Consider the following 13,650-nt stretch of genomic DNA (forward strand, 5'->3'; position numbering starts at 1 on the left):
TCGTCACATTGATGACCAGTTTTTTCCTTTAGTCTCACTTTCTAGATTCCACCACTTAATGTCACCACACAGCAGGCGACCGGTGCCCGATACTTGTGAGGTCCTCTCAGTGATTGAAGTCTCGCAGTTTCTTTCCTTTTCTTCAGCCACATCAGCAATCAATGGCAGACGACGCTTGCTCCGTGACTGTAGATGATCATGATGTTTCCAAAGTCACCAAGTTTTATTGTCAGTTTTGGTCAATGAATGACACTGGATATTCTAGATATATATCTGCACTAAACTGATGACTTTGGAGAATATTCAATAGTGACACTCTGTATGACTAAGGGTGACATTATGTAAAACTAATCAACACAACAGACCATCATTTGTGGCCTACAGAGGAGATTTGGTGACGTTGAGGAATCTTTTGGAGTATTCTCCCAGGGATGTCTCGATTACTGGCGATAATGAGCTGTGACTCATATTATAACACAAGAAATAAAAGGTCCCAAAGTAAAGGCCTTTAGGAATATTCCAGAGTAACCGGTAGCTCTTTTTCCAGTGCCCTGGACAAATGATCTGCAGTCTAGTGTAAGGGGTACAAGTCATTGGCAATGGGGGGAATGTGCCGACTGGAGGCTCACTCTGGTGAATTGTAAATTGGCTCTGGTAAAAGAGCGGGAGCGCAAAGCCTCCCAACTAGACAAGACTTTGTCTTCTACAGAAGATCTCTAATGAGGAGCCTTCATCTCAGCACTGTCTGTAGGTTTTTTTAGCTGTCCTTGTGTTTCTTTGGATTCAGCTGTCTGGTCAATGTAAAGGTAGCCCTAGAATGACAGTCTGAGAATCCCCAAATCTTCTCCATACAAATGGACCACATAATCAATAAGATGGTTTGATTCATTACTAGCATGAACTAAGGAAATGTCTTTACCTTTATCCAGAACCGGTCCAAAAATCGCCAGGTTGTCATTTACTGTCGTACAATTCCACCTTCTCCCGCGAAATTGGTGCTGACATTCCTGGATGCCAATTTTGACTCCTTCAGCTACACTGGGCATTATCTCCATGTAATTCCGACAGAAACGCATCTGTTTGGGGACAAGGCCAGGAATGGTCCCACATGGGATAGGCTGCATCCCCAGGGAAGAGTACTGCTGACTGATAGCCAATGACCTGGAACAAAGAAAAACAACATATGTGAAATGTGTTAGTGCTATGATGGAAAAGTGATATCACATGCTGAATTATAGCAACAGTTGTCGAGATGTGGTGGTAAGATCAAGATTCAGTCACTAATGCAATAGCTGGTCTACTTACTGATCTACTTACTAACCTACTCACCGATGTACTCAGTGGCCTATTCATGGCCCCACTAAATGGTGTACTCACTGGTACACTCACTGGCCTTCTCCCTCGAATTGTCACAGGCATATTCACTGACCTACTTATTGACCTACTCACTGGAATCATCACTGGACAACGCACTGACCTGCTCACTGGGATTGCCACTTTCCTACAAACTGACCTGCTCACTGGTGCATGCACTGGTCTACTCACCAGTCTACTCTCTGGAATTGTCACTGACCTACTAACTGGCAATCTCTCTGGTCTATTCACTCACCTTCTCACTGGGATAGCCTTTCCTTGCAGGACATAGCAAAATCTTTCATTGACTCATAAGAATAGCTAAGGAATCCCTCATGTCAGAGGGTACTTACACAGCTCCATAGTATAAGGGCCCTGCAAACAGCTCCTCATATCTCCGCTTTCATGAACGTTCCAGCTTTGAGGGAGATAGCTGGAACATTATACTCACACAGACACTCTCATAGACATGTGTCTGTGCTGCGCGACTACCTTTAATTCTTTATTTTAAGGTCACAGGAGTTATTGTGACTGTATGTATTTTTGTTTTTTTCCCTGACTTCTGCCCTGAATTACTCATAGTCATCCATCTATATAATTATAGAGAGTTCTGACTTCATGGCTGATGGGTGAGTAATCATGTCATGGTGGCTTTGGACCTCAAAACTGATGAAGCAGGAGCAGCTCAGGCTGCTGGCCTAATGGACTATGTAAACGTGTACATGAATCTCCTCACTCCACAGTCAACCTACTAAAATGGTAGAGTTGTGAATGGGCCCAAAATTTTCACATTAACAACGAGAATGAGGTTGGCCATGGCTCTACTGGCTGGGATGGAAAGATTGTGAATACCAAAAGGTTGGCAGGTAATATGGTGAAATTATTTCCATTATGATTGGAATGTTGAGTTTTAGTGACCCCAGTTCTCCCATGAAAGTTCATATCCACTGTCATCAATCAGGCAGAGACACAAGGCAGCCTGACATATTCCCTTATGTACTTCATCCCACAGTAACTGTAACCACTGACTCTTCCTCACACCGTCCCTGTTATACATCTTCTCACAATCACTGTAACCACTGACTCTTCCTCACACCGTCCCTGTTATACATCTTCTCACAATCACTGTAACCACTGACTCTTCCTCACACCGTCCCTGTTATACATCTTCTCACAATCACTGTAACCACTGACTCTTCCTCACACCGTCCCTGTTATACATCTTCTCACAATCACTGTAACCTCTGACTCTTCCTCACACTGTCCCTGTTATACATCTTCTCACAATCACTGTAACCACTGACTCTTCCTCACACTGTTCGTGTTATACATCTTCTCACAATCAGTTACAACTGACTCTTCCTCACACTGTCCCTGTTATACATCTTCTCACAATCACTGTAACCACTGACCTTTCCTCACACTGTCCCTGTTATACATCTTCTCACAATCACTGTAACCACTGACTCTTCCTCACACTGTCCCTGTTATACATCTTCTCACAATCACTGTAACCACTGACCTTTCCTCACACCGTCCCTGTTATACATCTTCTCACAATCACTGTAACTACTGACTCTTCCTCACACCGTCCGTGTTATACATCTTCTCACAATCACTGTAACCACTGACTCTTCCTCACACTGTCCGTGTTATACATCTTCTCACAATCACTGTAACCACTGACTCTTCCTCACACTGTCCCTGTTATACATCTTCTCACAATCACTGTAACCACTGACTCTTCCTCGCACTGTCCCTGTTATACATCTTCTCACAATCACTGTAACCACTGACTCTTCCTCGCACTGTCCCTGTTATACATCTTCTCACAATCACTGTAACCACTGACTCTTCCTCACACCGTCCCTGTTATACATCTTCTCACAATCACTGTAACCACTGACTCTTCCTCACACCGTCCGTGTTATACATCTTCTCACAATCACTGTAACCACTGACTCTTTCTCACACCGTCCCTGTTATACATCTTCTCACAATCAGTTACCACTGACCCTTCCTCACACCGTCCCTGTTATACATCTTCTCACAATCACTGTAACCACTGACCCTTCCTCACACTGTCCGTGTTATTCATCTTCTCACAATCACTGTAACCACTGACTCTTCCTCACACCGTCCCTGTTATACATCTTCTCACAATCAGTTACCACTGACCCTTCCTCACACCGTCCCTGTTATACATCTTCCCACAATCAGTTACCACTGACCCTTCCTCACACCGTCCCTGTTATACATCTTCTCACAATCACTGTAACCACTGACTCTTCCTCACACTGTCCCTGTTATACATCTTCCCACAATCACTGTAACCTCTGACCCTTCCTCACACCGTCCCTGTTATACATCTTCTCACAATCACTGTAACCACTGACTCTTCCTCACACTGTCCCTGTTATACATCTTCTCACAATCACTGTAACCTCTGACCCTTCCTCACACCGTCCCTGTTATACATCTTCTCACAGTAACTGTAACCAATGACCCTTCCTTACACCGTCCCTGTTATACATCTTCTCACAATCACTGTAACCACTGACTCTTCCTCACACTGTCCCTGTTATACATCTTCCCACAATCACTGTAACCACTGACTCTTCCTCACACCGTCCCTGTTATACATCTTCTCACAATCACTGTAACCACTGACTCTTCCTCACACCGTCCCTGTTATACATCTTCTCACAATCACTGTAACCACTGACTCTTCCTCACACTGTCCCTGTTATACATCTTCCCACAATCACTGTAACCACTGACCCTTCCTCACACTGTCCCTGTTATACATCTTCTCACAATCACTGTAACCACTGACTCTTCCTCACACTGTCCCTGTTACACATCTTCTCACAATCACTGTAACCTCTGACTCTTCCTCACACTGTCCTTGTTATACATCTTCTCACAATCACTGTAACCTCTGACTCTTCCTCACACTGTCCCTGTTATACATCTTCTCACAATCACTGTAACCTCTGACTCTTCCTCACACTGTCCCTGTTATACATCTTCTCACGATCCCTGTAACCAGTGACTCTTCCTCACACTGTCCGTGTTATACATCTTCTCACAATCACTGTAACTACTGACTCTTCCTCACACTGTCCGTGTTATACATCTTCTCACAATCACTGTAACCACTGACTCTTCCTCACACTGTACTTTGCGTACTTCATCTCACAATCACTGTAACCACTGACTCTTCCTCACACTGTCCCTGTTATACATCTTCCCACAATCACTGTAACCACTGACTCTTCCTCACACTGTCCCTGTTATACATCTTCCCACAATCACTGTAACCATTGACTCTTCCTCACACTGTCCCTGTTATACATCTTCTCACAATCACTGTAACCACTGACTCTTCCTCACACTGTCCGTGTTATACATCTTCTCACAATCACTGTAACCACTGACTCTTCCTCACACCGTCCGTGTTATACATCTTCTCACAATCACTGTAACCACTGACTCTTCCTCACACTGTCCCTGTTATACATCTTCCCACAATCACTGTAACCTCTGACCCTTCCTCACACCGTCCCTGTTATACATCTTCTCACAATCACTGTAACCACTGACTCTTCCTCACACTGTCCCTGTTATACATCTTCTCACAATCACTGTAACCTCTGACCCTTCCTCACACCGTCCCTGTTATACATCTTCTCACAGTAACTGTAACCAATGACCCTTCCTTACACCGTCCCTGTTATACATCTTCTCACAATCACTGTAACCACTGACTCTTCCTCACACTGTCCCTGTTATACATCTTCCCACAATCACTGTAACCACTGACTCTTCCTCACACCGTCCCTGTTATACATCTTCTCACAATCACTGTAACCACTGACTCTTCCTCACACCGTCCCTGTTATACATCTTCTCACAATCACTGTAACCACTGACTCTTCCTCACACTGTCCCTGTTATACATCTTCCCACAATCACTGTAACCACTGACCCTTCCTCACACTGTCCCTGTTATACATCTTCTCACAATCACTGTAACCACTGACTCTTCCTCACACTGTCCCTGTTACACATCTTCTCACAATCACTGTAACCTCTGACTCTTCCTCACACTGTCCTTGTTATACATCTTCTCACAATCACTGTAACCTCTGACTCTTCCTCACACTGTCCCTGTTATACATCTTCTCACAATCACTGTAACCTCTGACTCTTCCTCACACTGTCCCTGTTATACATCTTCTCACGATCCCTGTAACCAGTGACTCTTCCTCACACTGTCCGTGTTATACATCTTCTCACAATCACTGTAACTACTGACTCTTCCTCACACTGTCCGTGTTATACATCTTCTCACAATCACTGTAACCACTGACTCTTCCTCACACTGTACTTTGCGTACTTCATCTCACAATCACTGTAACCACTGACTCTTCCTCACACTGTCCCTGTTATACATCTTCCCACAATCACTGTAACCACTGACTCTTCCTCACACTGTCCCTGTTATACATCTTCCCACAATCACTGTAACCATTGACTCTTCCTCACACTGTCCCTGTTATACATCTTCTCACAATCACTGTAACCACTGACTCTTCCTCACACTGTCCGTGTTATACATCTTCTCACAATCACTGTAACCACTGACTCTTCCTCACACCGTCCGTGTTATACATCTTCTCACAATCACTGTAACCACTGACTCTTCCTCACACTGTACCCATTATACTTAATCTCACAAGCACTGTAACCACTGACTGTATGTTTAGCACTCAGAGGCCTCTGTGCATTATTTATTACATAACTAGGACATGTTTACAGGAGGCCGGATCGGCAAATGTAGTTTGAGTGGTGGAGCTCACACGCGTAGATGTCACAACAAGTCACGGAGTCTCCACATACTGTGCATTATTCACGTTGTTGGACCTGACCAGGAGCTGTAGACTGCATCTCATTGAACAGATCATATAGTCAGAGGTTACCCTATATGAATACTATTAATCATGAGTAGCAGTTTAGAACCTGAAGAACAATTTAAGAGGTTATCTGCTCCTTACAATTTTTTAAGACTCCTATAAAATACGTTGATTACTTGTTCATCTGCCGGAGAACCTAGTCCAATTTTCCTGTACTTGCCCCAAAGGGTAAATGTAGAATTACATGCTTTCCATTGAAAATATGAGCTGTCCATGAAATGCAGAACAGGCAGGCCCTACAGAGAGAAAAACTCGATACTAGGTGCAGAGATTGCAGACGCACATGGGTCCTGGAGCCTAGGGGCCCAAAAGGTCTATTTGGCCTGAATGAGAAGACCAACACCATTAAAGATGCCTACCAGTAGGGGCCCTGTTGGAGATTTTACATTGGGACAACAAGTTTTGCGTTATGCCATTGGTCTATTGGGTTCTGTTATTAGGAAGCTCCGGGGGAACAGAGGCTGCAGGTATCGAGAGAAGATATGATGAAAGCATTTGCTGCAGGAACCTATGAGTGATGGTGGGATACCGGGCAGATATGTGGAGCATCTCATGAATCCATATCCCTGCATGATCTCTTATCCCCGGAGCTGATACATGGTGGTGACTCACTCGCATTATACAACGTCGTGAACTCATCACTGAGTCTCTCAGGAAGGGAACAAATTGATTTAATCTTACAGGCTGCAGCATGCTGCAATAACTGGAGAAATTTCCACCTCTCCAGACCGGTCTGACCCGACCTGAGCTCTCGCTCCCAGCTGTTTACAGCCTTGTCCCTCCCTCTGAGTTATTATACAGCGAGAATCTGTCACTGGGGTCACATGACACATGACAATTGCCCCATATGGGGTGGTGGGCGACAGATGTAATAACTTACCGGAATCTAGCATTTATCTGCAAGGTCCAATCACATGCCTCCCCCGCAATGGTCATTACCCAGGAGAGTCAGGCTGCCGTCACACTAGCAGTATTTGGTCAGTATTTTACATCAGTATTTGTAGCCAAAACCAGGAGTGGAACAAATAGAGGAAAAGTATAATAGAAACATATGCACCACTTCTACATTTATCAGCCACTCCTGGTTTTGGCTTACAAATACTGATGAAAAATACTGATCAAATACTGCTAGTGTGACGGCAGCCTCACAGAACATGGATTCGTAGCAACTAGGACCAGGGGCGAACATAGAAATCATGGGGCCCCATAGCAGAAGTTCTATTTGGGCCTCCTCTAAAAAAGAAAAAAAAACCTTAATATTTGGCGGGGTCACAGTAGAGCATACAGTGGGTACGGAAATGATTCAGACCCCTTTACATTTTTCACTCTTTGTTTCATTGCAGCCATTTGGTAAATTATAAAAAGTTCATTTTTTCCTCATTAATGTCCACTCTGCACCCCATCTTGACTGAAAAAACAGAAATGTAGAATTTTTGCAAATGTTTTAAAAAAGAAAACCTGAAATATCTCATGGTCATAAGTCTTCAGCCCCTTTGCTCAGACACTCATATTTAGGTCACATGCTGTCCATTTCCTTGTGATCCTCCTTGAGATGGTTCTCCTCCTTCATTGGAGTCCAGCTGTGTGTAATTAAACTGATAGGACTTGATTTGGAGCGGCGCACACCTGTCTATATAAGACCTCACAGCTCACAGGGCATGTCAGACCAAATGAGAATCATGAGGCCAAAGGAACTGGCCAAGGAGCTCAGAGACAGAATTGTGGCAAGGCACAGATCTGGCCAAGGTTACAACAGAATTTCTGCAGGACTCAAGGTTCATAAGAGCACAGTGGCCTCCATAATCCTTAAATGGAAGAAGTTTGGGACCACCAGAAGTCTTCCTAGACCTGTCCGTCCAGCCAAACTGAGCAATCGTGGGAGAAGAGCCTTGGTGAGAGAAGTAAAGAAGAACCCCAAGATCACAGTGGCTGAGCTCCAGAGATGCAGTAGGGAGATTGGAGAAAGTTCCACAACTATCACTGCAGCCTCCACCAGTCAGGCCTTTATGGCAGAGTGGCCGACGGAAGCCTCTCCTCAGTGCAAGACATATGAAAACCAGCATAGAGTTTACTAAAAAAGCACATGAAGGACTCCCAGACTATGAGAAATAAGATTCTCTGGTCTGAAGAGATGAAGATAGACCTTTTTGGTGATAATTCTAAGTGGAATGTGTGGAGAAAACCAGGCACTGCTCATCACCTGCCCAATACAATCCCAACAGTGAAACATGGTGGAGGCAGCATCATGCTATGGGGGTGTTTTTCAGCTGCAGGGACAGGACGACTGGTTGCCATTGAAGGAAACATGAATGCGGCCAAGTACAGAGATATCCTGGATGAAAACCTCTTCCAGAGTGCTCTGGACCTCAGACTTAGCTGAAGGTTCACCTTCCAACAAGACAATGACCCTAAGCACACAATATAAAATAACAAAGGAGCGGCTTCAGAACAACTCTGTGACCATTCATGACCGGCCCAGCCAGAGCCCTGACCTAAACTCAATGGAGCATCTCTGGATAGACCTGAAAATGGCGTCCACCAACGTTCACCGTCCAACCTGACGGAACTGGAGAGGATCTGCAAGGAAGAATGGCCGAGGATCCCCGAATCCAGGGTGAAAAACTAGTTGTATCATTCCCAAGAAGACTCATGGCTGTACTAGCTCAAAAGGTGTTTCTCCTCAATACTGAGCAAAGGGGCTGAAGACTTATGACCATGGGATATTTCAGTTGTTTGTTTTAATAAATTTGCAAAAATTTCTACATTTCTGTTTTTTCAGTCAGGATGGGGTGCAGAGTGAACATTAATGAGAAAAAATGAACTTTTTTGAATTTACCAAATGGCTGCAATGAAAAAAGAGTGATTAGTGGGGCCTGAATACTTTCTGTACCCACTGTATCTCACAACTTTGTAGCCCTCACAAAGTAATTTTCTTCCTATTGAAGCCCCTAGATTTCCCTTTCATTGCCCTTATAAAGTATGATGCCAACTATAGTGTCCCCCTGAAGCACAGTATGACACTCTTCCACAGTACCCTCCACGATCACGGTATGATGACGCTACTGTAACCTCCTCCCCCTGAACCCTCCCCTGGCAAAGTACGATGACCCCAACGCATCGTACTTGGTATGATTCCGCAACTGTAATCGTCATATAGCAATTCATACAGTATAATGGTCCCCAACACCCCTCACTCAGTATGATTTTCCCAATACTACCATTCACACTATTTAGTTACCCCCACAAGCCCTCCAAACAGTATACAGACCCCTACACAATATTATGGACCCCATAAAAACCTTCACACTGTATTATTATTACTATGCTTTGCTTACATAGCACTATCTTATTCCGCAGCGCTTTAAATACATTATCATCACTGTCCCCAATGTGTCTTTAAAGTGTGGGACGAAACCGGATTACCCAGAAGAAACCCACGCAAACACTGGCATATGTCATCCTTGGTGGGATTTGAACCCAGGACCTCAGCGCTGCAATGCTATCCACTGAGCCACCGTGCTGCCCTGTATAATTGCTTACAATACAGTATAATGGCCTTCCCATAGCCCTCCAAACAATATAATAGTCCCTGCATAGCTTCAAACAGTATAATGGTCCTTACATAGCCATACAAACAGTATAATGCTCCCCAGTCCTGCAAATGTTATAAAGCCCCCATATAGCCTACAAACAGTATAATAGCCCCCACATAGACCGCCAAATAGTATAATGGCCCCCACATAGCCCTCCATACAGTATTATGGGCCCCGCATATCCCTCAATACATTATTATTGGCATCATAAAGTCCCCCATAAAGAATTATGAGCACCACTGTTATAAACTTAGTGCTAAGTGCAGTGGAGATCAGTATCATGGGTCAGAAAAGAGGCCGAGAGACAACAGGTTAAGAGTTCAAGAATATTTATAATGATATGCAGGTAAACAGCTATGACACAGCAGGTTAGTAGCAGACAGAGCTGGATAAGCAGTAAGCACGTGTACAGACCGTGGAAGTCCAAGTATGTCAGGTCCAGAGACCTGGAGACCAGGCCAGGCCTCCTAGCAGGGAACAGTCCAGCAGCAGAGAGCATTGCAGAGCAGATCCAGGGAAACAAGTCTTACGATGAAGAGATGTAGATCCGGAGACAGACGGGGTATCCCAAGGTAACGAAGAACCAGCAAGATAGCAGTTCTTCCAGCTTGATCACAAGTCCAGGAACAAGATACTCAAGCAATGAGTAATATACAGAGCTCCCTTATATACACCACAGACAGGAACAGGGAAAGTCTGACAGGAAGCAAGATGGCCCCCGTAGGGCCAGTGACTCCATCTTAGGTAAGGGCAAAAGTAACTGAACTGAGGGCAACAGAAGACAGGAACAGATGTACAGTCCAAATCCTTACAACCACATAGTCTTCCATACAATATTATGGGTATCACATAGTCCTCCATACAGTATTATGGGCACCACATAGTCCTCCATACAGTATTAAGAGCACCACATAGTCCTCCATACAGTATAATGAGCACCACATAGTCCTCCATACAGTATAATGAGCACCACATAGTCCTCCATACAGTATTAAGAGCACCACATAGTCCTCCATACAGTATAATGAGCACCACATAGTCCTCCATACAGTATTAAGAGCACCACATAGTCCTCCATAAAGAATTATGGGCACCACATAGTCTGCCATACAATATTATGGGTACCACATAGTCCTCCATGCAGTATTATGGGCACCACATAATACTCCTTACAGAATAATGAGCCCCATATAGTCCTCCATGCAGTATTTTGGGCACCACATAGTCCCCATATATAAAAAAATAAACAAATACTCATATCTCCCCGTTCCCTGCTGCTCCGGTCTCTGCAGCATGTCATCTGACCCCCTGCAATGCTTGGCACAGAGGGCATGCTGCAGTGACGTCATCATGCCCTCTTTTTTGAGACATCACAGAGCTCAGACGAAGAGGGGGAATGATGAGAGAGGGAGCGTCAACTGATGGCTCCTCTCCCATTATTGTCTTCAACTGCATCAGAATCCAGAACCAGATGCCAAGACAGTTGAAAATATGATGCAGGGGAAGAGGTCAGGTGACGGGAGGAGGGGATGTAGCTGCAGCTTCCCTGTCTGTTTGAATGAATGCTGTTAGAGGAGAAGGGTGAGGAGGGGATGCAGCTGCAGAGTCTCTCTGTGTGGAATGAATGCTGTGAGTGGAGAAGGGTGAGGAGGGGATGCAGCTGCAGATTCTCTCTCTGTGGAATAGATGCTGTGAGAGGAGAAGGGTGAGGAGGGGATGCAGCTGCAGATTCTCTCTGTGTGGAATGAATGCTGTGAGTGGAGAAGGGTGAGGAGGGGATGCAGCTGCAGATTCTCTGTCTGTGGAATGGATGCTTTGAGAGGAGAAGGGTGAGGAGGGGATGCAGCTGCAGATTTTCTCTCTGTGGAATGAATGCTGTGAGAGGAGAGGGGTGAGGAGGGGATGCAGCTGCAGATTCTCTCTTTCTGTGGAATAGATGCTGTGAGAGGAGAAGGGTGAGGAGGGGATGTAGCTGCAGATTTTTTCTCTGTGGAATGAATGCTGTGAGAGGAGAAGGGTGAGTAGGGGATGCAGCTGCAGATTCTCTCTGTGTGGAATGAATGCTGTGAGTGGAGAAGGGTGAAGAGGGGATGCAGCTGCAGATTCTCTCTTTCTGTGGAATAGATGCTGTGAGAGGAGAAGGGTGAGGAGGGGATGCAGCTGCAGATTCTCTCTGTGTGGAATGAATGCTGTGAGTGGAGAAGGGTGAGGAGGGGATGCAGCTGCAGATTCTCTCTCTGTGGAATAGATGCTGTGAGAGGAGAAGGGTGAGGAGGGGATGCAGCTGCAGATTCTCTCTGTGTGGAATGAATGCTGTGAGTGGAGAAGGGTGAGGAGGGGATGCAGCTGCAGATTCTCTGTCTGTGGAATGGATGCTGTGAGAGGAGAAGGGTGAGGAGGGGATGCAGCTGCAGATTTTCTCTCTGTGGAATGAATGCTGTGAGAGGAGAGGGGTGAGGAGGGGATGCAGCTGCAGATTCTCTCTTTCTGGGGAATAGATGCTGTGAGAGGAGAAGGGTGAGGAGGGGATGCAGCTGCAGATTCTCTCTGTGTGGAATGAATGCTGTGAGTGGAGAAGGGTGAGGAGGGGATGCAGCTGCAGATTCTCTGTGGAATAGATGCTGTGAGAGGAGAAGGGTGAGGAGGGGATGCAGCTGCAGATTCTCTCTGTGTGGAATGAATGCTGTGAGTGGAGAAGGGTGAGGAGGGGATGCAGCTGCAGATTCTCTGTCTGTGGAATGGATGCTGTGAGAGGAGAAGGGTGAGGAGGGGATGCAGCTGCAGATTTTCTCTCTGTGGAATGAATGCTGTGACAGGAGAGGGGTGAGGAGGGGATGCAGCTGCAGATTCTCTCTTTCTGTGGAATAGATGCTGTGAGAGGAGAAGGGTGAGGAGGGGATGTAGCTGCAGATTTTTTCTCTGTGGAATGAATGCTGTGAGAGGAGAAGGGTGAGGAGAGTATGCAGCTGCAGATTCTCTCTGTGTGGAATGAATGCTGTGAGTGGAGAAGGGTGAGGAGGGGATGCAGCTGCAGATTCTCTGTCTGTGGAATGGATGCTGTGAGAGGAGAAGGGTGAGGAGGGGATGCAGCTGCAGATTTTCTCTCTGTGGAATGAATGCTGTGAGAGGAGAGGGGTGAGGAGGGGATGCAGCTGCAGATTCTCTCTTTCTGGGGAATAGATGCTGTGAGAGGAGAAGGGTGAGGAGGGGATGCAGCTGCAGATTCTCTCTGTGTGGAATGAATGCTGTGAGTGGAGAAGGGTGAGGAGGGGATGCAGCTGCAGATTCTCTCTCTGTGGAATAGATGCTGTGAGAGGAGAAGGGTGAGGAGGGGATGCAGCTGCAGATTCTCTCTGTGTGGAATGAATGCTGTGAGTGGAGAAGGGTGAGGAGGGGATGCAGCTGCAGATTCTCTGTCTGTGGAATGGATGCTGTGAGAGGAGAAGGGTGAGGAGGGGATGCAGCTGCAGATTTTCTCTCTGTGGAATGAATGCTGTGAGAGGAGAGGGGTGAGGAGGGGATGCAGCTGCAGATTCTCTCTTTCTGTGGAATAGATGCTGTGAGAGGAGAAGGGTGAGGAGGGGATGTAGCTGCAGATTTTTTCTCTGTGGAATGAATGCTGTGAGAGGAGAAGGGTGAGGAGAGTATGCAGCTGCAGATTCTCTCTGTGTGGAATGAATGCTGTGAGTGGAGAAGGGTGAGGAGGGGATGCAGCTGCAGATTCT

General features: G+C 45.8%; 1 protein-coding gene across 1 annotated transcript in view; it reads right to left on the bottom strand.

Moving 5' to 3' along the window:
* The window catches only part of WNT3A (Wnt family member 3A), a 220,565-nt gene that overhangs the window by 13,028 nt on the left and 193,887 nt on the right, over positions 1-13,650 (bottom strand). Inside the window, exon 2 of the mRNA XM_069729106.1 lies at positions 920-1,161. Within this exon, the coding sequence (XP_069585207.1) occupies positions 920-1,161 (242 nt within the window). The remainder of the gene's footprint in view (positions 1-919; positions 1,162-13,650) is intronic.

This window comes from Ranitomeya imitator, chromosome 6 (genome assembly GCF_032444005.1).
Source record: "Ranitomeya imitator isolate aRanImi1 chromosome 6, aRanImi1.pri, whole genome shotgun sequence".
Taxonomy (NCBI): domain Eukaryota; kingdom Metazoa; phylum Chordata; class Amphibia; order Anura; family Dendrobatidae; genus Ranitomeya; species Ranitomeya imitator.